The sequence below is a fragment of the Bubalus kerabau genome, chromosome 15, assembly GCF_029407905.1.
Source record: "Bubalus kerabau isolate K-KA32 ecotype Philippines breed swamp buffalo chromosome 15, PCC_UOA_SB_1v2, whole genome shotgun sequence".
NCBI lineage: Eukaryota > Metazoa > Chordata > Mammalia > Artiodactyla > Bovidae > Bubalus > Bubalus kerabau.
This window is the reverse complement of record NC_073638.1, coordinates 81,084,873-81,107,538: the sequence shown is the minus strand read 5'-3', so window position 1 is coordinate 81,107,538 and position 22,666 is coordinate 81,084,873. Positions and strand designations below refer to the sequence as shown.

The following is a 22,666-nucleotide window of genomic DNA, read 5'->3' as shown; positions in this document are numbered from 1 at the left end:
TTAGAAATGAACAGAGATCATTCTGTCATTTTTGAGATTGCATCCAGGTACTGCATTTTGGACTCTTTTGTTGACTATGATGGCTACTCCATTTCCTCTAAGGGATTCTTGCCCACAGTAGTGGATATAACGGTCATCTGAGTTAAATTCACCCATTTTAGTCCATTTCACTTCACTCATTGCTAAAACGTCGACGTTCACTCTTGCCATCTCCTGCTTGACCACTTCCAATTTGCCTTGATTCATGGACCTAACATTCCAAATTCCTATGCAATATTGCTCTTTACAGCATCAGGCTTTGCTTCTATCACCTGTCACATCCACAACTGGTTATTGTTTTTGCTTTGGCTCCATCCCCTCATTCTTTTTGAAGTTATTTCTCCACTAATCTCCAGTAGCATATTGGGCATTTACTGACTTGGGGCGTTCATCTTTTAGTGTCCTATCTTTTTGCCTTTTCATACTGTTTATGTGGTTCTCAAGGCAAGAATACTGAAGCAGTTTGCCATTCCCTTCTCCAGTGGACCACGTTTTGTCAGAACTCTCCACCATGACCCATTTGTCTTGGGTGGCCCTATAGGGCATAGCTCATAGTTTCACTGAGTTAGACAAGGCTGTGGTTCATGTGATTAGATTGGTTAGTTTTCTGTGATTGTGGTTTTCAGCCTGTCTGCCCTCTGATGGAGAAGGATAAGAGGTTTATGGAGGCTTCCTGATGGGAAAGAATGATTGAGGGGAAAACTGAGTCTTGTTCTGATGGGTGGGGCCAGGCTCAGTAAATCTTTAATCCAATTTTCTGTTTATGGGTAGAGGTGTGTTCCCTCCCTGCTCTTTACCTGGGGCCAAACTGTGTTGCAGGTAATGAAGATAATGGTGACCTCCTTCAAAAGATCCCATGCAGACACTGCTACACTCAGTGCCCCCAGTCCTGCAGCTGGCCACCACTGACCCATGCCTCTGCTGGAGACTCCTGGACACTCACAGGCACGTCTGGGTCAGTCTCTTGTGGGGTCACTGCTCCTTTCTCCTGGGTCCTGGTGGACAAGGTTCTGTTTGTGCCCACCATGAGTCGTTTTCCCAGTCCTGTGTAAGTTCTGGCAGCTCTCTGATAGGGTTACTGGCGACCTCCTCCAAGAGGGCTTATGCCATACCTTAATCTGCTGCACCCAGAGTCCCTGTCCCTGCGGCAGTCCACTGCTGACCCTTACCTCCACAGGAGACACTTAAACACAGTTCTGTCTCAGTCTCTGTGGGGTCTTTGGGTCCTGGTGCACACAAGGTTTGTTTGAGCCCTCTGAGCATCTCTGGAGGAAATGGAGTTTGATTCTAAACCTGAATTTGCACCTCCCCCCATCTTTCTGGAGTTTCTCTGACCTTGGGTGCGGGGTATGTCCTCATGGCTGCTCCATGCCATACAGCCACCATTCCAGTGCTGCAGCTAGAAAGTTCAAAAGTACCTGAACCGTGTACTTCCAGATGTTCAAGTTGGTTTTAGTAAAGACAGAAACCAGAGATCAAATTGCCAACATCCCCTGGATCATCAAAAAAGCAAGAGAGTTCCAGAAAAAAATATTTACTTCTGCTTTATTGCCTATGCCAAAGCCTTTTACTGTGTGGATCACAACAAACTGGAAAATTCAAATACCAGACAATCTGACCTGCCTCTTGAGAAATCTGTATGCTTAAAGTATTAAATACTTCAAGAAATTAAAATACCAGACCATCTGACCTGCCTCTTGAGAAATCGGCATGCAGGTCAGAAAGGAACAGTTAAACTGGACATGGAACAACAGACTGATTCCACACAGGAAAAGGAGTACATCAAGGTTGTATATTGTCACTCTGCTTATTTAACTTAGGTGCAGAGTACATCATGATAAACGCTGGGCTGGATGAAACTGGAACTAAGATTGCCAGGAGAAATATCAATAACCTCAGACATACAGATGACACCACCGTAATGGCAGAAAGTGAAAAGAACTAAAGAGCCTCTTGATAAAGTGAAAGAGGAGAGTGAAAAAGTTGGCTTAAAGCTCAACATTCAGAAAAATAAGATCATGGCATATGGTCCCATCAGTTCGGTTCAGTTCAGTTCACTCTCTCAGTCGTGTCCGACTCTGTGACCCCATGAATCACAGCATGCCAGGCCTCCCTGTCCATCACCAACTACCGGAGTTCACTCAAACTCATGTCCATCGAATCAGTGATGCCATCCAACCATCTCATCCTCTGTCATCCCCTTCTCCTCCTGCCCCTATCACTCCCAGCATCAGAGTCTTTCCCAAAGAGTCAACTCTTCACATGAGGTGGCCAAAGTATTGGAGTTTCAGCTTTAGCATCAGTCCTTCCAATGAACACCTAGGACTGATCTCCTTTAGAATGGACTAGTTGGATCTCCTTGCAGTCCAAGGGACTCTCAAGAGTTTCTCCAACACAACAGTTCAAAAGCATCAATTCTTCAGTGCTCAGCTTTCTTCACACTCCAACTTTCACATCCATACATGACCATAGTAAAAACCATAGCCTTAACTAGATGAGCCTTGATTGGCAACATAATGTCTCTGCTTTTGAATATGCTATCTGGGTTGGTCATAACTTTCCTGCCAAGGAGTAAGCGTCTTTTAATTTTATGGTTGCAATCACCATCTGCAGTGATTTTGGAGCCCCCAAAAATAAAGTCTGACACTGTTTCCACTGTTTCTCCATCTATTTCCCATGAAGTGATGGGACCAGATGCCATGATCTTCGTTTTCTGAATGTTGAGCTTTAAGCCAACTTTTCACTCTCCTCTTTCACTTTCATCAAGAGGCTTTTTAGTTCCTCTTCACTTTCTGACATAAGGGTGGTGTTATCTGCATATCTGAGGTTATTGATATTTCTCCCAGCAATTTTGATTCCAGCTTGTGCTTCCTCCAGACCAGCATTTCTCATGATGTACTCTGCATATAAGTTAAATAAGCAGGCTGACAATATGCAGCCTTGACATACTCCTTTTCCTATTTGGAACCAGTCTGTTTTTCCATGTCCAGTTCTAACTGTTGTTTCCTGACCTGCATATAGGTTTCTAAAGAGGCAGGTCAGGTGGTCTGGTAGTCCCATCCCTTTCAGAATTTTCCACAGTTTATTGTGATCCACACAGTCAAATGCTTTAGCATAGTCAAGAAAGCAGAAACAGATGTTTTTCTGGAACTCTCTTGCTTTTTCGATGATCCAGTGGATGTTGGCAATTTGATCTCTGGTTCCTCTGCCTTTTCTAAAACCAGCTTGAACATCAGGAAGTTCAAGGTTCACATATTGCTGAAGCCTGGCTTGGAGAATTTTGAGCATTACTTTACTAGCGTGTGAGATGAGTGCAATTGTGCAGTAGTTTGAGCATTCTTTGGCATTGCCTTTCTTTGGGATTGGAATGAAAACTGACCTTTTCCAGGCCTGTGGACACTGCTGAGTTTTCCAAATTTGCTGGCATATTGAATGTAGCACTTTCACAGCATCATCTTTCAGGATTGGAATAGCTCAACTGGAATTCCATCACCTCCACTAGCTTTGTTCGTAGTGATGCTTTCTAAGGCCCACTTGACTTCATATTCCAGAATGTCTGGCTCTAGGTGAGTGTGGTCACACCATCATGATTATCTGGGTTGTGAAGATCTTTTTTGTACAATTTTTCTGTGTATTCTTGCTACTTTTTCTTAATATCTTCTGCTTTTTTTAGGTCCATACCATTTCTGTCCTTTACGGAGCCCATCTTTGCATGAAATGTTCCCTTGGAATCTCTGATTTTCTTGAAGATATCTCTAGTCTTTCCCATTCTATTGTTTTCTTCTATTTCTTTGCATTGATCTCTGAGGAAGGCTTTCTTTTCGCTCCTTGTTATTCTTTGGAACTCTGCATTCAGATGCTTATATCTTTCCTTTTCTCCTTTCCTTTTCACTTCTCTTCTTTCACAGCTATTTGTAAGGCCTCCCCAGACAGTCATTTTGCTTTTTTGCATTTCTTTTCCATGGCTATGGTCTTGATCTCTGTCTCCTGTAAAATGTCACGAACCTCTGTCCATAGTTCATCAGCCACTCTATCAATCAGATCTAGTCCCTTAAATCTATTTCTCACTTTCCACTGTAAAATCATAGGGAATTTGATTTAGGCCATACCTGAATGGTCTAGTGTTTTCCCTACTTTCTTCAATTTAAGTCTGAATTTGGCAATAAGGAGTTCATGATCTGAGCCCCAGTCAGCTCCCGGTCCTGTTTTTGCTGACTGTGTAGAGCTTCTCCATCTTTGGCTGCAAAGAATATAATCAATCTGATTTCGGTGTTGACCATCTGGTGATGTCCATGTGTAGAGTCATCTCTTGCATTGTTGGAAGAGGGTGTTTTCTATGACCAGTGCGTTCTCTTGGCAAAACTCAATTAGTGTTTTTCCTGCTTCATTCCGTATTCCAAGGCCAAATTTTCCTGTTATCCCAGGTGTTTCTTGACTTTCTACTTTTGCATTCCAGTTGCAAATAGATGGGGAAACAGTAGAATTAGTGACTGACTATTTTTTTGAGCTCCAAAGTCACTGCAGATGGTGATAGCAGCCATGAAATTAAAAGACTCTTACTCCTTGGAAGGAAAGTTATGACCAACCTAGACAGCATATTAAAAAGCAGAGACATTATTTTGCCAACAAAAGTCCGTCTAGTCAAGGTTACAGTTTTTCCAGTAGTTATGCATGGATATGAGAGTTGGAGTATACAAAAAGTTGAGGGCCGACGAATTGATGCTTTTGAACTGTGTTGTTGAAGATGCTTGAGGGTTCCTTGTACTGCAAGGAGATCCAACCAGTCCATCCTAAAGGAAATCAGTCCTGAATATTCATTGGAAGGACTGGTGCTGAAACTGAAGCTCCAATACTTCAGCCATCAGATGGGAAGAATTGACTCATTGGAAAAGACCCTGATGCTGGGAAAGATTCAAGACAGGAGGAGTAGGGGACGACAGAGGATGAGATCGTTGGGTGGCATCACCGACTCAATGTACTTGAGTTTTGGTAAACTCCTGGAGTTGGTGATGGACAGGGAGGCCTGGCATGCTGCAGTCCATGGGGTCAGAAAGAGTCAGATATGACTGAGTGAGTGAACTGAAGGAATAGGAAAGACTTTTGTGATCTTTTCACAGTTAGGCCATTGGCCATGACATTTTTCAAATATTAAAAGATATGATTTAAAATGAAGTGATCAAAGTGATACTTTGAACATATTAAGTTTTAGGTTCTTATGAGACATTTATAAAACATTCAGGCAAGTTAATATTTAAGTCTGGGACATATTTCTTGTGTTTATTCTTACAGGTACTTAAGAAAATGCCTACCTTGATAGGTATACTATATTTTTTTCATTTATTTCAAAATTATTTGTTAAAGGTTGTAAGAAAAATTCCTAATATGTTCCTCAATCTCCATCCTTATACACTGTGGACAATCCTCTATTTTGAGATTCTAGCTTTTTTTTCCCTCAGACACTGAGCTACAGAATATTGCTTCTGTGTTCCCCCTGTCCCCACCATGCCTCTTTTTTTTTTTTGTCTTCTCCATGTTTACAATGTTTAATGTTTTGTGTACAGCTGTCAGTGTCTCCATTGTCTCCCTTGGCAAACATATCAACTATCAGCCCAAACAAAACTTCCAAGTTATACCAGCTCCTGTATTTCTGCTGAAGTCTAATGCCTCACTGGTTATATGCTTGCTCTTAAATTGTAAAATTACATTTCAAAAAACAACTATTTTAGATCACAAGCATTCTATTCATTCTCTAGTTTTCTTATTCAAGGTTCCACATTGAAGTATTTGGCAATTTATGTAATACTTTGCCATCCTAAGCACCCCCTTTTTCTTTCTTAGGTCTAGACTTCCCTGGCTCATTACCACAGTCAGTGACTGTTATCCTTAATGGCGCTGTGTCACGATTCTCAGATTAGCTGGTAGGCAAATGGCAGTATCACAAATTTTCGATTTATTAATTCATGCAACCTAAGCTTTGGTTTTTATAATAATTGAAGTATCTTTAGCTTCATTTTCAATACATTTAACAATCAGGTTCACATTATTTTCTTGTCTTACTAGCTTATACCAGGATACATTGAAAATCTGAAAATAAAATCAGTAAAATCAGATAATTTAGGTCACAATAAATATTTGAATTTTTTCTAGTAAATTGTAAAACTGATAGGTTTTAATGTAGGTGAATAATAAGGTCAGGTTTAAATTTAAAAAAAAGATTATTCTTGCTGTTATAAAGATAATTAATTATATGATTGGGAAGGATAGAAACTGTATGATTGGAAGGGGTAGAAATTGGAAGGGAGGAGTAAAATTTTAACAATAAGTTAAGCAGGGTTACAGCATTTCTGGCAGAAGATAATGTGTCAAAGTAGGGAATTTGGATTGTATTAGGATCTCTGGCATTTTGTGTCCATATTCATATTGATTCTTCAAATACATAGATTGGTGAGAGGTACCTTATTATCTGAAAAAAGATTGCACATCATTTGCAGCAGTTGCCCCATGCTACCAGAAACTGCAAATGAATGTAACCTCAATTGAGGTTACAAAACTTGAACTTGTGGTATTGAAAAATGTCATTCCTGATCATACTCTCGGCATTTTCAATCTTCTTATGAGCACTAATGAGTAACAGGCAGGCTAAAAGAGAGGGGAATTATCTTTAAATTAGCAACAAAGCTTATGACTAAAGAGGAGTAATAATAATAATATATATATATATATATATAATTTTCTCCATGTACTTAGAAATTTATTTTATTATAAAATTATAAGGCCAGTATTTTTTTAAAGTAAATTTATTTCAGATATTTTATTTTGGGTTACTTGAACTAAAAGCATCCCAGTAAATGAGCATTCTCTTTCTTCCTGGGTTTCATTTTCTCCTTGAGAATGTTACAGAAAGCCTTGACTTATCAAACCAGAAATTTAGGGGTCTGCAGTTCTTAATGTCTTGATCCTGTTTATGCACTGTCTCTTAAAACTGAAGTCTTCTTTCTGAAAACTTCTTGAGTAAAATGTTGTCAGATTCATTTTATTGTACATACATGATTTATCTAAATATACATTATTATAGCATTGGTTATATATATATATATATATATATATTCACCTCTATTGTATTGAATATATTACCAGAGCTAATGGAAATTTTCTTGAGAAAATTGATGGTATATCATTGTATTCTCAAAAAGAATCATCATTTAAAATTTGGGTGATTCTGTACTCAGTTTTCCTTCACAAGTTTTTTTGCATATGTGTGTGAAAGATGAATTTTTCATTCTAGTTAGTATTGCAGAAACAAGACTATGATATAAATAATCTCAGTGAGCAAAAATCCATTGTTTAAATAGAGGTATAAGTATATAATATCTAATGATACCAGTTGTAAGTTTGAAATATAAACAGCTAGATAGTTTTTAATAACTTGTTTTCTCCAACCTTTACTTAAGTATTGTATTATTTGATCATACATAATGTCTGATGCCTTCCAAAATGAAAGTGACATGGTGCACTTTGAGGTGTAGATTTCATTTTTTGAAGGCCATTTTATGTATTTATTTTTTTAAATTATTTAATTATTATTATTATTTACTTTACAATATTGTATTGGTTTTGCCATACATCAACATGCATCTGCCATGGGAAGGCCATTATACCAAAATAAGATAAATATTTTCTACCCACCTCTAAGGCACATCTGTTTCAGCCTCTTAGAATTTCTACATGGCTGTGTCAGTGAGAGTTGGTGGGGCTTTATAAACCTTTGAGAACCTAACTAAAACCCAGATGATTCTAATATCCACAAATTGTCTTTTGCATCCTTTGGGAAGATGCCATCTGGGATTTGCTGTTTGATAAGATCTCCCCCTAGGAATTCACCAGACGTCTCTTCAGTCTTCTTCTTCTTCTTTTTTTTGGTGGCAGTATGACCTATATTATTGAAATGAGTTCAACTCCATGACATCTGATTAAAGTGTATCTATCAAAGTAACTTCATTGCATTCAGCGACTCATTACGGCAAAAATGCAAACCAAAGAGCTAGAAACAAATGGACTAACAATGAAATAAAAACAAATTCCATTTACACATTTTGTTTTTATATGACACTATTTCTCTTTGTTTCCTACTTTTACGTCAAAGAATGCAATTTAGCACAGTCATTATTTCAAGAATAGGATAAATTGGATATTAAAGGTGAAGCTATGTCCTCCAAAAAATATTATATATTAAAAATATTATTTTAATCCTTTCTTTATAAATGTATTTCAGGTGAAAAAATGTAGAAGATAAATTCTAGGCAAGGATCAAATATAATATTTGAAACTACAGCTTTTATTTAATGTCTATAAATTTCCTTTCACACAATTTTTTTTTAAACACTAAATATTTTAGACATATATTTTCATGCATTTAAAGACTAAGAGAATCATGTAGAAAGAAAAATGCCCTGGAGAAATTATCAGCTTTGGGGATTAAGTTCTCTTTGCAACATTTTTTTGTGTGTGTGTCATATTATTTTCCCCTTTAGGCCTTGAATTTAAAGCTGGAAGTTGGAGTAGATTCACATTAAATACTTTGGGATGGTTATATAGTAAGCTTTTGTTATTGTTTAGTTACTAAGTCATGTCCAACTCTTGTGACCTCATGGACTGTAACCTGCCAGGCTCCTCCGTCCATGGGGTTTCCCAAGAAAGAATACTGGAGTGGGTTGGGTTGCCATTTCCTTCTCCAGGGGATCTTCCCAACCTAGGGATCAAACTTGTGTCTCCTGTATTACAGGTGGATTCTTTACAATTGAGCCACTGGGAAGCCCACATCGTGGGGTAAATGAATAAAGATGAAAAATGCATTAATTTGCTTGAGCAGCTATAACAAACACCAAAAACAGGTTTGTTTAAATAAAAGAAATATGTGTTCTCAGTTCTGGAGTCTAAAAGCCCATGATCAAGGGACTTTCCTAATATCCCACTGGTTAAGGCTTCACACAGAGGGTGTGGGTTTGACCCATGGTCAGGGAGCTGAGATCCCACATGCCTATGGTCCAAAAAAAGCAAAACATGAAACAGAAGCAATGCTGTAACGAATTCAGTGAAGACTTTAAAAGTAGTTCATATCAAAAAGGACTTCCGTGATGGTTCAGCAGGCAAAGAATCTCTTGCCAATACGAGTTCAATCTCTGGGTCAGAAGATTCTTGGAGGAGGAAAATGGCAACCCACTGCAGAATTCTTGCCTAAAATATCCCACAGACAGAGGAGCCTGGAGGGCTACTGTCCGAGGGGTCACAAAGAGGCAGACACAACTAAGCAAATAAGCACTCATATCAAAAAATCTTAAACAAATAAATAAAGTCTATGAGTAAGAGGTTAGCAGATTTGATTTCTTCTGGGGCCTTTCTCCTTGGCTTGCATATGATGGACCCTTCTTTCCTTGCATAGATGGCCCCCTTCTTGCTGTATCTTCATGTGATTGTCACTCGGTTTGGGTACATCGAAGTGTCTGGGGTGTCTTTCTATGTGTTTTAGCCTCTTCTTATAAGGACACTTATGATACTGGATTACGGCTCACCTTAATAACTTGTTTTAACTAATTACTTCTTTAAAAAGCCTTATCTCTGAATACACTAGATTCTGAGATTTTGTGGATTGAGCCTTCAACATATCAATTTTGGTGGGACACATTTCTGCCCACAACAACTTGGAAGAAAAAATAAATAAATAAGAGAAGAGGTTCTGCCTGGCCCAATAATGACAAAGTGTCACAATCTGAAAAACATAATTATTTCGAGGGTCTTGCTGTAGAAACCTTGCTTCTTGAAGACTGTTCTGATGAAGTCAGTTCAAGGTATTAAGTTAATATTGTCATGACAGTATTATCAGTATAGAGAAATACTGCAAGCTATGTATACAGTTCAGAAGTTTGTGCAATGAGTTATAGATATATATTTAATATACTTTTATATATCCTTTAAATCTTTGTCTATATGGATTATATAAAAATTCTAGAAAAGTGTCTAAAAAAAGCAAAAATAGTATTGAAAAAGTCATATTCCATTTTAAAGACATTAATAATGTATATTTTAGGCACAATAGAATAGAAAAAAATGTGGAGTATGCATGCTGACCTTGAAAAATGATGACATGCTACTACTGCTCCCAATAAGAGAATTTCCACCATCCTGAAATGTTCCTCAATGTTTCTTTACAGTGAATTGCTCCACACTCTATCACAAAGCATAGTACTTTTTATTAGCATTTTATTTTTTATTTTAATTTATTATACAAATAGGTAAATAATTTACCAACAACACAGTTAGAATGTGGAAGAATCCTTATGCATCTATTTTATAAACAAAAAGCAATAGTGTATCATGTTATAAGTACAAAGCTATTTATTACAGCACTTTTTATAGTGGCAAAGAAAACATCTGCCAACAACTAGGTCCATCAGTCGAAGAATATCCAAATAAAAAGAGATCAATGTGTACTCCACAGTTGTATACTGTGATAAAGTGTCATAATCTGACAAACATAATTATTCTGAGGGTCTTGCTGTAGAAATCTTGCTTCTTGAAGTCTGCCCTGCTAAAGTCAATTCAAGGCATTAATTTAATATCATCATAATAGTATTGCATCATGTATCATTTTATTCATTGCCATGTATCACTTTATTAATTTTCAATAAAAAATTTTAAAAGTAACTTTTATTAACTAAGAAGAATAATGTGATGCTTTCTCAATTAGGAAAGTAAATTGTAGGTAATATGATGTACCATGGTTTCTTTAATGCTTTACTATGTGGATGAAACTAAAGATGCTTTCAATATTATTTAACTTCACTTATGGATTGTGAAAATTAAAGGAAATGATATAATTTGGGGACAATATGTGACCAAAAATCTCTACAGTACAATATAAAGTGTTGCTCTAAAAAATAAAATTTATTCATGACAATAAATATACTTACAGACAGGATCCAAAGATACTGTAGCAAGTAAAATTGATGTTTTTGGAGAATGCAATTGTGTGATTTTAATTTGTTATATTTTATTTCATTGATTCATTTTAAAAAGTTAAAATTTTATCTTTATAATGTTAAAATTAATAAATAAAATTTGTATGTATTTCCAGAGTGCAAATATGATATTCCGATATATATGTATAAAGGTGAAGTATTATCATAATCACCTAATTAACATATCCACCATCTCACAGGGATAGCTTTTTTTTTTTCCTTTTATGGTAACACTTAATAAAGTAAATGGCAGTACATTAAAGAAGGGGCAAATAAATAAAATAAATGCATCTAAAATAAAGAGCAAAGATATTACTTTGCCAACAAAGGTCCATCTAGTCAAAGCTATGGTTTTTCCAGTGGTCAGGTATGGATGTAAGACTTGGACTGTGAAGAAAACTGACCACCGAAGAATTAGTGCTTTTAAATTGTGGTGTTGGAGAAGACTCTTGAGAGTCCCTTGGACTGCAAGGAGGTCCAACCAGTCCATCCTAAAGGAGATCAGTCTTGGGTGTTCAATGATAGGACTGATGCTGAAACTGAAACTTCAATACTTTGGCCACCTCATGTGAAGAGATGACTCATTGGAAAAGACCCTGATGGTGGGATGGATTGGGGGCAGGAGGAGAAGGGGACGACAGAGGATGAGATGGCTGGATGGCATCACCGACTCAATGGACATGAGTTTGAGTGAACTCCAGGAGTTGGTGATGGACAGGGAGGCCTGGCGTGCTGCGATTCATGGGGTCGCAGAGTTGGACATGACTGAGCGGCTGAACTGAACTGAACTGAACTGAAGATAAAGAGACTCTGGTTCATATTTTGATTTAATTCCACAAAATTTTCGCTTTGAGTGCTAGACTGAATCAAAATGACTGGGGTAGTGTTTATAACCTTTTAAAAATCTAAAAATTGTCTATTCAAACAACTAATGTATAAGGAATCAGTTCATTTGCTGTGTGTTAGTCATTCAGTCATGTCTGACTCTTTTGCACGCTATGGACTGTAGCCTGCCAGGCTCCTCTGTCCATGGAACTAACTCTCCAGGCAGGAATACTAGAGTGGATAGCCATTCCCTTCTCCAGGGGATTTTCCCCACCCAGAGATCGAATCCACTTCTCCCACGTTGCAGGCAGATTCTCTACCATGAGCTACCAGGGAAGCCCTGAGTAAGTACAAAGGATGAAGCATTTTGTTAGCATAGAGTTCATGCAAAATACTGGATCTGTGTATACAAGCTGAGGAAGAAAGCAAAATACACGACGAAAGGTCAGTTAACCCTAGAGTGTACCAATCGTCTCTAGCCTAGGTTATCTTTGCTATGGATTTGCAAAATATTTATGTCACTTTAGTAAATGACTGTATACACACAATCTTTCAAGCTAGGTTTCAGCAGTACTTGAATCAAGAACGTTCAGATTACAAGCTGGGTTTAGAAAAAGCAGAGAAACAAAAGATCAAATTTCCAAGGGAAATTCCAGGAAAAAAACATCTCTTTCTGCTTCATTAACTGAAAGCCTTTGACTGTGTGGATCGCAACAAACTGTGGACAATTTTTAAAGAGATGATAATGCCAGACCACCTGACCAGTTTCCTTTGAAGCCTGCATAAGATTTAACAAGCAACAGTTAGAACCTTATGTGGAACAACTGACTGGATCAATGTGGGGAAGAAGTATGACAAGGCTGCATATTGTTATCCTCTTTATTTAACTTCTATGCAGAGCACATCACATGAAATGCCAAGCTGGATGTTACAAGCTGGAATCAAGATTGTTGGGAGAAATATCAACAACCTCAGATAAGATAAGCAGAAGATACCACTCTAATGGCAGAAAGAAGAATTAAAGAGCCTCTTGATGAGGGTGAAAGAGGAGAGTGAAAAAGCTGGTTTAAAACTCAGTATTCAAAAAACAAATATCACGGCATCCAGTCCCATCACTTCATGGCAACTAGAAGAAAAAGTAGAAACAGTGACAAATTGTCTCTTGTTGGGCTCCAGAATCACTGCAGACAGTGACTTCAGCCATGAAATTAAAAGATGTTTGCTCCTTGGAAGAAAAACTACGACAAACCTAGATAGTGTATTAAAAATCAAAGATGTCACTTTACTGACAAAAGGCTGTATAGTCAAAGCTGTGGTTTTTCCTGTAGTCATGTATGGATGTTAGAGTTGGACCATAAAGAAGGCTGAGCACCAAAAAATTGATTCTTTCAGATTGTAGTGCTGGAAAAACTTTTGAGTGTCCCTTGGTCTGCAAGGAGATCAAAACAGTCAATCCTAAAGGAAACCGACCCTGAATATTCAGTGGAAGGACTGATGCTGAGGCTGAAGCTCCAATATTTTGGCCACCTAATGTGAAGATCAGACTCAAATGAAAAGACTCTGATGCTGGGAAAGATTGAGGGCAAAAAGAGAAGAGGGTGGCAGAGGATGAGATGGTAGGATAGCATTCCTGACTCAATGGACATGAACTTGGGCAAACTCTGGGAGATAGTGAGGGATAGGGAGGTATGGTGTATTGCAGCCCATAGAGTGTCAAAGAGTCAGACACAACCTAGTGACTGAAAACCACCACCACCAACAACAAAATGACCAGATAACTCATTTTTCTTGAATCTGCTAATCCTAAATAAACACGTTTATCAGGAAGCTAGCATAAACCAAAGCTAACTATAGCATGTGACTCTGTCAAGGGAGACTCAGAGTTAGCCAGTAGGCTTCTCATGTTTCTTAATTTAAATATCTTCCAAAATCTCCACTGTATCCCAGAGATAGAAAATATTAACTCAATCTGACTGAGAATTCAATTCTGAGAGGCATACTTTATTTTCTACATTGCATATGTTCTTGAAATAACTTGTTCAGTTATAATCATAAGCTTATTCACTTTCTTGCCTCTTGTCTAGTCTACACATTATTCATGGTTTAATATTCTTTACCTTTAGTGCAGTGCCTGATTTAACATATATATCACTAATTTTTGGTCCATTGTACGCCATTTTGACTAATAAATACATTTTTAACCTCTGCAAGTCTGAATTTGACCAAAAATTTGACATGATTTGCCTTCTTTCTAAATAACATAGGTTCCAATATGATCGTGAAAATCACTTGAGACTTAATCATCTGACACCATGTTTATTCAGGTGAGGTGGAGAAGAGTCCTGGGAGATATGAAAGGGAGCATTTTATCCTGAAAAAGATGAAACAATGGGGTAAAACATTTTTATTTTTGATGCTTTCATTGGACTGATAGAGCATTCTACAAGGATTCTGGACCCACATTTGCAACTTGTATTAAGATATTAGTTGGGAATTTTGCATCGATTAGTTAAAGTTCTCTTCAGAGCATCTTTTACTTCTTTGTTCCTTAGACCATAGATCAATGGATTGAGCATAGGGATCACCAGAGTATAAAACACAGAGGCCATTTTATCAACAGCAAAAGTATGGCTGGACTTGGGTTGCAGGTACATAAACAGTAATGTCCCATAGAACACGACCACCGCTGTCAGATGTGAACTACAGGTGGAGAAGGCTTTGTACCTCCCCTTGCTTGAGTTCATTCTGAGAATGGCCACAAGAATGAACAAGTAGGATACAAGGACAATCAAGAGGGAACAGAGCAAATTGCAGCCTGAAAAGATTAAGATGATCAATTCTAACTCATGTGTGTCAGAACAGAGCAGAGATATCAGAGGGACAGAGTCACAGTAAAAATAACTGATGACATTAGAGCCACAGAAGGACAATTTAAATAACTTAATGGTGAAAAATAGTGACACGAAGGTGCTGTAGAGGTAGGGAGTAAGTACCAACCCCCAACACACTTTCTGTGCCATGATGACCACGTAGAGAAGAGGTTTGCAGATGGCTAGATAGCGGTCATAGGCCATTGCTGATAGAATGAAGAGTTCAGTGATAATGAAAGTCTCGAAGAATGCCAGTTGGGTGGCACACCAATTGTAGGAAATCGTATTTTTGTGCACCACAAAGTTGACCATCATTTTTGGGCCAATGACAGTGGAGTAACCAAGATCAGTAATTGACAAATGTCTAAGGAAAAAGTACATGGGAGTATGTAGCTTGGAGTCCAAATGGGTCAGGATAACCATACCCAGATTTCCTGTCACTGTGACCAAGTAGATGACCAGGAAGATTCCAAAGAGAGGCGCCTGCAGCTCAGGACTGTCTGTGATCCCCATAAGAACAAACTCAGTCACCTTGTGCATGGCAGTATGATTGTGTTTCTCCATGGGGTCCATCCTGGTTACCTGGGTATAAAATCAATACTTTGTATTTGCAATGCTATCATCTAGGAGAATTTAATACATGATATGTGAGTCATTTTCTTTGTCTAAAATTATAAATACAGATTCATCTTCCCATCAGGTCGAGACTACACCTACCTATATTCACATTGCAATGTAAGTGCATAATGATCAGCTTTTTAAATTGTTATGTAAGTTCTGATATTAACCTTTTCATTGCTGAGACAATAGATTCGAAAGATATATATCTCAAATAAACATATTTCTAGCTAAACCCTTAGATAAATAGCTGGGTTGTCCTATGAAATTTCCCTTTTAGAAAGCCCTGAATGATATAAGTAACTGCCAGCTTGATTGACCCTAGTTTTCCCTTTCTGAATTTTATAATTCCTGCTCTTATGCTTTAAATTAACCAATAAAAATTTAATGTAGGCACGCCATCCTTGATCACAACAAAGGCAGAACCACGCTGATCTCTCTTACTCTCATTCTTTCTCTCTTTCTCTCCTTAACCTCTCTGTGTGGCCTTGGTGTGCCACGTACCCCCCAGAATGTAACAAGGCTTGTTTTTCAAAGTTACCTGACACGTGTTGCTGGATGCATCTTGCAATCGTAAAAGAATCCCAAGTGCTCTTCCAGCCACAGCACTGGCTCTGGGCAGGGACATGTCTGTGCAGCTCACCACCAATAATAGGGCCCACTTGAGAGCCCACAGGCAGTGCTCACTGATAGAGTCACTATCAACAGGCTGAGACCAGCACAAAGCACATTCATGGAAACTCTGGGAAATTTTGCTTTAAAGGGACAAGACATTTTGAAATGATTGCTTTGATACAGCTTCTATGGCCTACTTGTTTTCACATGGTCTTTTAAATATATCAAAAGATCTGTCTATTACATTTGAACTTTTAAAAAATGTTCAGATAAATTTTAAAACAAACATCTACACTCAGACAATAAAGCTTATATTATTGACAATCATCTTATCTGTTCAAAGTTGCAAGGAATAATAAAAAGATTCTCTGTTGGTAGACTGATGAATGATGTAGTGAGTAGAAAACCTGATAATTAAACATAAATTTCAATGTTTGTCATTTACTATAAGCTCAGCTTGTTTATCCAATACAAAATCCAATGCTATAATGTCTTAATTTTCAAATTTTGCTATTAATATCTTAATCTTCATTTGCCATATTGATTGTATCTGACAACTGAATCACTTCTAATGGTCTTCCAATCACATATCCCTCTTCTGAAAAATAAAGGGTTGATCATTCTGATTATTTATGAATCTGGTTATTTATGGAGATCCATGTAAATAGATCCACTGGAAAGAAGAATGTAAGTGAATACCAAGCAGTGATATGGAGCTTATAATTTGCCAGGGACTTTGCATGTATTAATTCACATGACCCACACAATAACTCTAGAAAATAAATAGCACAGTTGTCCCTGGTACTTGTGGGGAATTGGTTCCAGCATCCACTGAAGATAACAAAATCTACAGATGCTAAAGTCTCAGAGTCCACCTTCCTTATCCACTGGGGATACTCTATCTGTATATTTGGCCAACCATCACTGGTAAACATAGTGGTGTAGTTGCTGAGGAAAAAAAAAAATCTGCATATAAGTGGACCCATATAGTCCAAAACGTGTTGTTCAAGGGTCAACTATATGAGCATAATCCATTTACATGTCAAGAATAAAATAGCTTAATCAAGATAGCCCAGACAATAACTGGCAGAGTTAGGATTCAAATAAAATTAACTTTCTTCAGAATATATTCTCACAAACATGGCAGTCTTCTGTTCTATCATGGTCATCCTGAGCACACAGGCAATGAAAAATGGAGAAAGGGAGGCACCCAGTAATCAAGGATAGAGAAAGATCCTTGTTAAAATAGATAGGAGAGCTTTAAGTTCATTTGGAAAGCTAAGAGTCTAAATGCATTGCATCAGAGTCCATACAAAAGGTCTGTCGCACACGTTAATCTTTTTGATCAGGAAAGTATACTGAAAGGAAGAAACAGTTTCACAGAGCATAATGCCTTCAAGATCTTTGGTGATGATTGAGTTTGAGCTGTATGCCCTGAGAAACTTGCAGACCAGTGTTTCCTACTTACCTTACTGGAGAAGATGCATCGACTTCCTACTGTTCAGTCCTCCTTGTCTATTGCAGAATGGTTTCAAGTGTTTTTCTATCCCTTTGAGACTCATTTTGTTAAAATTTTGATCTGATTCAAAGATTAAAAAAAAAAATTGAACATAATTACCTTAGGGAGAGTGCCTTGGATATGTTAGTTATTCTCCAAATGTCTCATTAGGAAAAGTTAAAAGTATTTCATTCCCTGGTGTAATTGAACAAACTATGCAATATCACTAAACATTGGAAAACATAAATATACTTTTGTCAGCATCTCAGTTACACAATTTAATGCACATATTAGATATGTTACACATGCACCCAGTGTATGAGTAAATTAAAAATGACTTTGTAGAAAAAGATTATGCAATATTTGATAACATAGCATTCGTTAACCAAGAATGTTTTTGAAGGATGTAAAATTGCAGGTTGACACAAAACAATGTCTTATGACATATTGTTTCTGCATAAAGATTAGTGATGACTCTTTTATTTATCTGTTCATCTATATCTTTCATTTCTATGTTATTAATGCTTTTATCTTCAGTTTTCAGAAACTTGACATGACATACTTTGGTGTAATTTCCTTTCTGTTTATCCTGCTTAGAATTATTTTAGCTCTTTATATCTTAGGATTATCTTTTTTAATGTTTGGAAAAAACTCTGGCCAACATTTCTCTCATCGATTTTTCAATCATATGTAATCTCTTCTTTCCACTTTCCTACCCTTAACTATACAGTATTTGGGTTGCTGTTGTTCTACAGATCACTGAAGCTCTTTTTGCGGTGTTTATTCAGTGTTTGGCTTTGCTCTTTGAGTGCCGTCACTGAGATGTGCTTAAGTGTAGCCATCATCTCTTTTTCAGAACACAATATGCTGTTACGCTCATTCAATAAATATTTTGTTCCTAAGTTTAGTGTTCTTATTAAATGATCTGGTATATGGAACATATTTATAATATGTTTTAAAGTCCTTGCCTGTTAATTATATCTTCACTGACATTTCAGGATCTGTTTTAATTATCTCCTGGGTGGGGGTCACATGTTCCTGCTTTCACATTTGTCTAGTATTTGTGACTAGATGCTAAATACTGTGAAGAAATACAGAATAATGAGTGCTGCAAGTTCCTGTTGTCTTCCTAAAAGAATGTTTTAAACAAGGATCAACTAGCTCCTTTCAAGACTTGTTTTCAAGCTATGTGAGTCTAAAGTAGCTTTTATTATACCTCTGAGATCTCTACTGGATGCTCAGGTGTGGAACGAGGATTCCGCTTTCTGGCTTTTTGGAACACTGATGTCTTCCTGTTCTGTGTGATCTCGGATTGTTTCGCTCACAATCCAGGAAATCTTGTAATGTAATTACCTTAAATGAAAATGGATTAAATTTCCCAAAGGTTGAGATGAGTAGAATGATTTTTTTTTTAATCATGATGCAAATGTCTGCTGTATGTAAGAGACTCAACTTGATCTACACACAGTTGTTTATGTTCAGAAAATACAATGCAAAATGATTGAAAGGACACCTTCCTAGAAAACAAACAAAAAGCTTTGCAGAAACAGCCACAGAGTTTACTAGGTAGAGTTTAATAAGAGCTTCCTTTGGGATAGATTCAGGGTTCTGTGAAATCATTAAAGGAAACATTGAATCAACAAGGAATGTGGGGAAGAGAGTGAGATTTCATTGAGATTTAAAGTATGAAAATTAACTGGAGTGAATACAAAGGAAACAATCTATTTCTCTGTGTATTTTAATGAGCTTTTGCTTTGGAGCCAAAAAGAATGATACATATTTTTTAGAAACATCAAGTGACATATGCCTTAATCATAGTTTATTAAAATACTATTTCTTTTATTTATTATTATTATTATTATTTTTTACTTTACAATATTGTATTGGTTTTGCCATACATCAACATGCATCTGCCACGGGTGTACACATATTCCCCATCCTGAACCCCCCTTCCACCTCTCTCCCCATACCATCCCTCTGGGTCATCCCAGTGCACCAGCCCCAAACTTCCGCATCCTGCCTCGAACCTGGACTGGCGATTCGTTTCTTATATGATATTGTACATGTTTTAATGCCATTCTCCCATATCATCCCACCCTCCCTCCCCCACAGAGTCCAAAAGACTGTTCTATACATCTGTGTCTCTTTTGCTGTCTCGCATACAGGGTTGTCGTTACCATCTTTCTAAATTCCATATATATGCGTTAGTATACTGTATTGGTGTTTTTCTTTTTGGCTTACTTCACTCTGTATAATAGGCTCCAGTTTATCCACCTCATTAGAACTGATTCAAATGTATTCTTTTTAATTGCTGAGTAATACCCCATTGTGTATATGTACCACAGCTTTCTTATCCATTCATCTGCTGATGGAAATACTATTTCTTATTTCATTATTGGATGTTAGATACAAAGTTTGCAGTTATTCTTTAAGACCATTTGGAAGGCACTTTTTACTTCTTTGTTCCTTAAGCTGTAGATGAAGGGGTTAAGCATGGGAATCACTAAAGTATAAAACACAGAGGCCATTTTATCTGTATCAAAGGAGTGAGTGGAGTTGGGCTGCATATACACAAATAGTAGAGACCCATAGAACACTACCACCACCATCAGATGAGAACCACATGTGGAGAAAGCTTTTTTCCTGCTCTCTGCAGAATGCATTTGAAATATTGCTGTCAGGATCAGTATGTAGGACATTAGGATGACCAGGAGGGAAGAGATCAAATTAAATGCTGAAAACAGTATGATCAACAATTCTATTCCTTGTGCGTTTGAGCAGAGCATAAGTAACAAGGGAACATCATCACAGTAGAAATGACTGATGACATTAGAGCCACAAAAAGTCAATGTAAAAATCTTAATAGTAAACATGAGTGCCTGAAAGGTACTGTAGAGGTATGGAATGCCTACCAGCATATGACAAAGTCTCTGGGACATGATAACATTGTACAGCAGAGGGTTGCAGATAGCCAAGTAGCGGTCATAGGCCATGGCTGACAAAATAAAAAATTCACTGATAATGAACATAAGGAAGAAAGCCAACTGTGTGGCACATGCATAATAGGAAATGGTATTTTGATCCACAACAAAATTCACCAGCATCTTGGGACAAATGACAGTAGAATTACCAAGATCAATGAAAGCCAGGTGTTTGATAAAAAAGTACATAGGTGTGTGCAGCCGGGAATCCACTTGAGTTAAGATGATCATGCCCAGATTTCCCACCACTGTGATTGTGTAGATGATGAGGAAGGCTCCGAAAAGGGGAGCCTGAAGCTCAGGCTGCTTTGTGACCCCCATCAGAATGAATTCAGTCAGTGATGATCGATTCTGTGGGTCCATTTAGTCCAGTCAGCTTTTCTGGAAAGAAATAGGTTAATTTTCCCATGATGTCATTTAATTAAGTATAATATTTTTAGAGAGAATAGATATTTTACGTCATGACAAGGGATAGAAAAGTAATTTCCATATCTTATTTTGAAACTAAAATAAAGGACAGAATCTTCTACTTTCCAAAAAGTGGAAATCCTGGGAAATTACATGCACGGTTACTACAGATTAAATAGAGTCAGTGATGTTTGGAAAATATCCATTGATTTAAATTACCATATAGGTATTAATGCAGAAATATAGACTTTATTTCATCTATACAAGGATATCACATTTTTCTTTAATACACTTCCACTTTCATCTGAGAATTCTTTTGGACTTCTCAAATTGCACAATATAGTATATTATTATACTATATATATATATATATATATATAAAACATTATCTAGTATAATGTTTCACGGTTAAGTGCTGCCTTCTGCATTTCATAAAATTTACATAGGCTTCCCTGGTGGCTCAATTGGTAAAGAATCTGCCAGCAATGCAGAAGACCCAGGTTCGATCCCTGGGTGGAGAAGATGCTCTGGAGGAGAAAATGACAACCTACTCCAGTATTCTAGCCTGGAAAATCCCATGGACAGAGGAGCCTGGTAGGCTACAGTCCATGGGGTCACAAAGAGTCAAATACTTAGCGAATAAATCACCAATCAGTAAAAACAATTAGAACTTCTCTTAGCTTAATCCATCTGGATTCCCTTTCTTTCAGTTTCTCCGTCAACAAAATCTGGAACTCTGTTAGCATGACTTTCAATTGGAGGAGTAATTCGAGTTCAAAAATCTCAATCAGAGAAAATATAGGATAGAATTATTAAAAGTAATAAAATGCTCAACTTTTGCCTGAGAAATCCAAATGGGCCAAGGCAGAAACTCATATCAGGTGAAACTTGTGGAATCTGTCAATGAAAAAATTTATCAGTTGATCTAAGAATTAAGTAGAAGATCTTATTTGAACCAAACTAAGGATTATAACCCAGAAACAGCCTCTCAGAAAGTTCTGGAATTGTTCTATCTTTTAAAGGTCAAAGCACAGTCAAGTAATTTTCTGAGACGAAGAGCTGTTCATTGAATGATGTATTTTTGACAGTGTAAACAAACCAGATCTACATGTACAGTTAGTGATGGGTCAGGGGTCATCATGGTGAGCCTCTTACAAGAAGGAAGGTTATTTCCTAAGGATTTATCTTGCTGATGCTAGGAGAATGTGTCTCTTTGTTTTTCAGTAGACATTTCTGCTGATGGGAAGTTTGGTTGAGGCATAATAGAGATACACAGTGCACAGTAGAGGGGAGAGAGGATGTCAAAGGAAGAGAAACAAAAATTTTGTACACATTTCTCTGACTTGCCTTAGAATGTGCATTTTTACCTCATCAGAGCTATCAGAGAGGAAAGGATTCTCTTCTACCACCTTCCTAAGTTCTTTTGGCTGTCATCAGACAGATTTGCAGGAAGAAATCAAATAAAAGTTGTAGGACATGTATACATGGAAGCAACTCAGGAAAACTGAGTAGCTCGTTAAAATGGCTAAAGTCTTTACCTTAAATACTGTCTTCAGCTAGAGACAAAGGAGGATGTTGAGGGTAGTTGTTTGGGACTTCAAAGGAGCAGGAGAGAATTCGCATGGAGATGGAAAAACAAATGCTTGATAAACTGATGTCTGCTGGATCTGGTAGAGAGAGTGGTACAGAGTGGACTTAGATCTCTAGACTTTGCCTGCATTTGCCTGACTACACCTAGCCGACTTTCTCTGCAGATATCAACAAGCCCTTTATCTAGTATTTTTTAGACAATCAGGG

General features: G+C 37.3%; 2 protein-coding genes across 2 annotated transcripts; both read right to left on the bottom strand.

Annotated features, from left to right (window-relative positions):
• Positions 1-14,362: 14,362 nt before the first annotated feature.
• On the bottom strand, positions 14,363-16,590 carry LOC129627932 (olfactory receptor 8K1). The gene has a single exon (XM_055547370.1). The coding sequence runs from the start codon at positions 15,320-15,322 to the stop codon at positions 14,363-14,365; it is 960 nt and encodes a 319-aa protein (XP_055403345.1). The 5' UTR covers positions 15,323-16,590.
• Positions 16,591-19,882: 3,292 nt separating this feature from the next.
• LOC129628526 (olfactory receptor 8K5-like) lies at positions 19,883-20,824 on the bottom strand. Its single transcript, XM_055547967.1, has one exon. The coding sequence runs from the start codon at positions 20,822-20,824 to the stop codon at positions 19,883-19,885; it is 942 nt and encodes a 313-aa protein (XP_055403942.1).
• Positions 20,825-22,666: the final 1,842 nt, after the last annotated feature.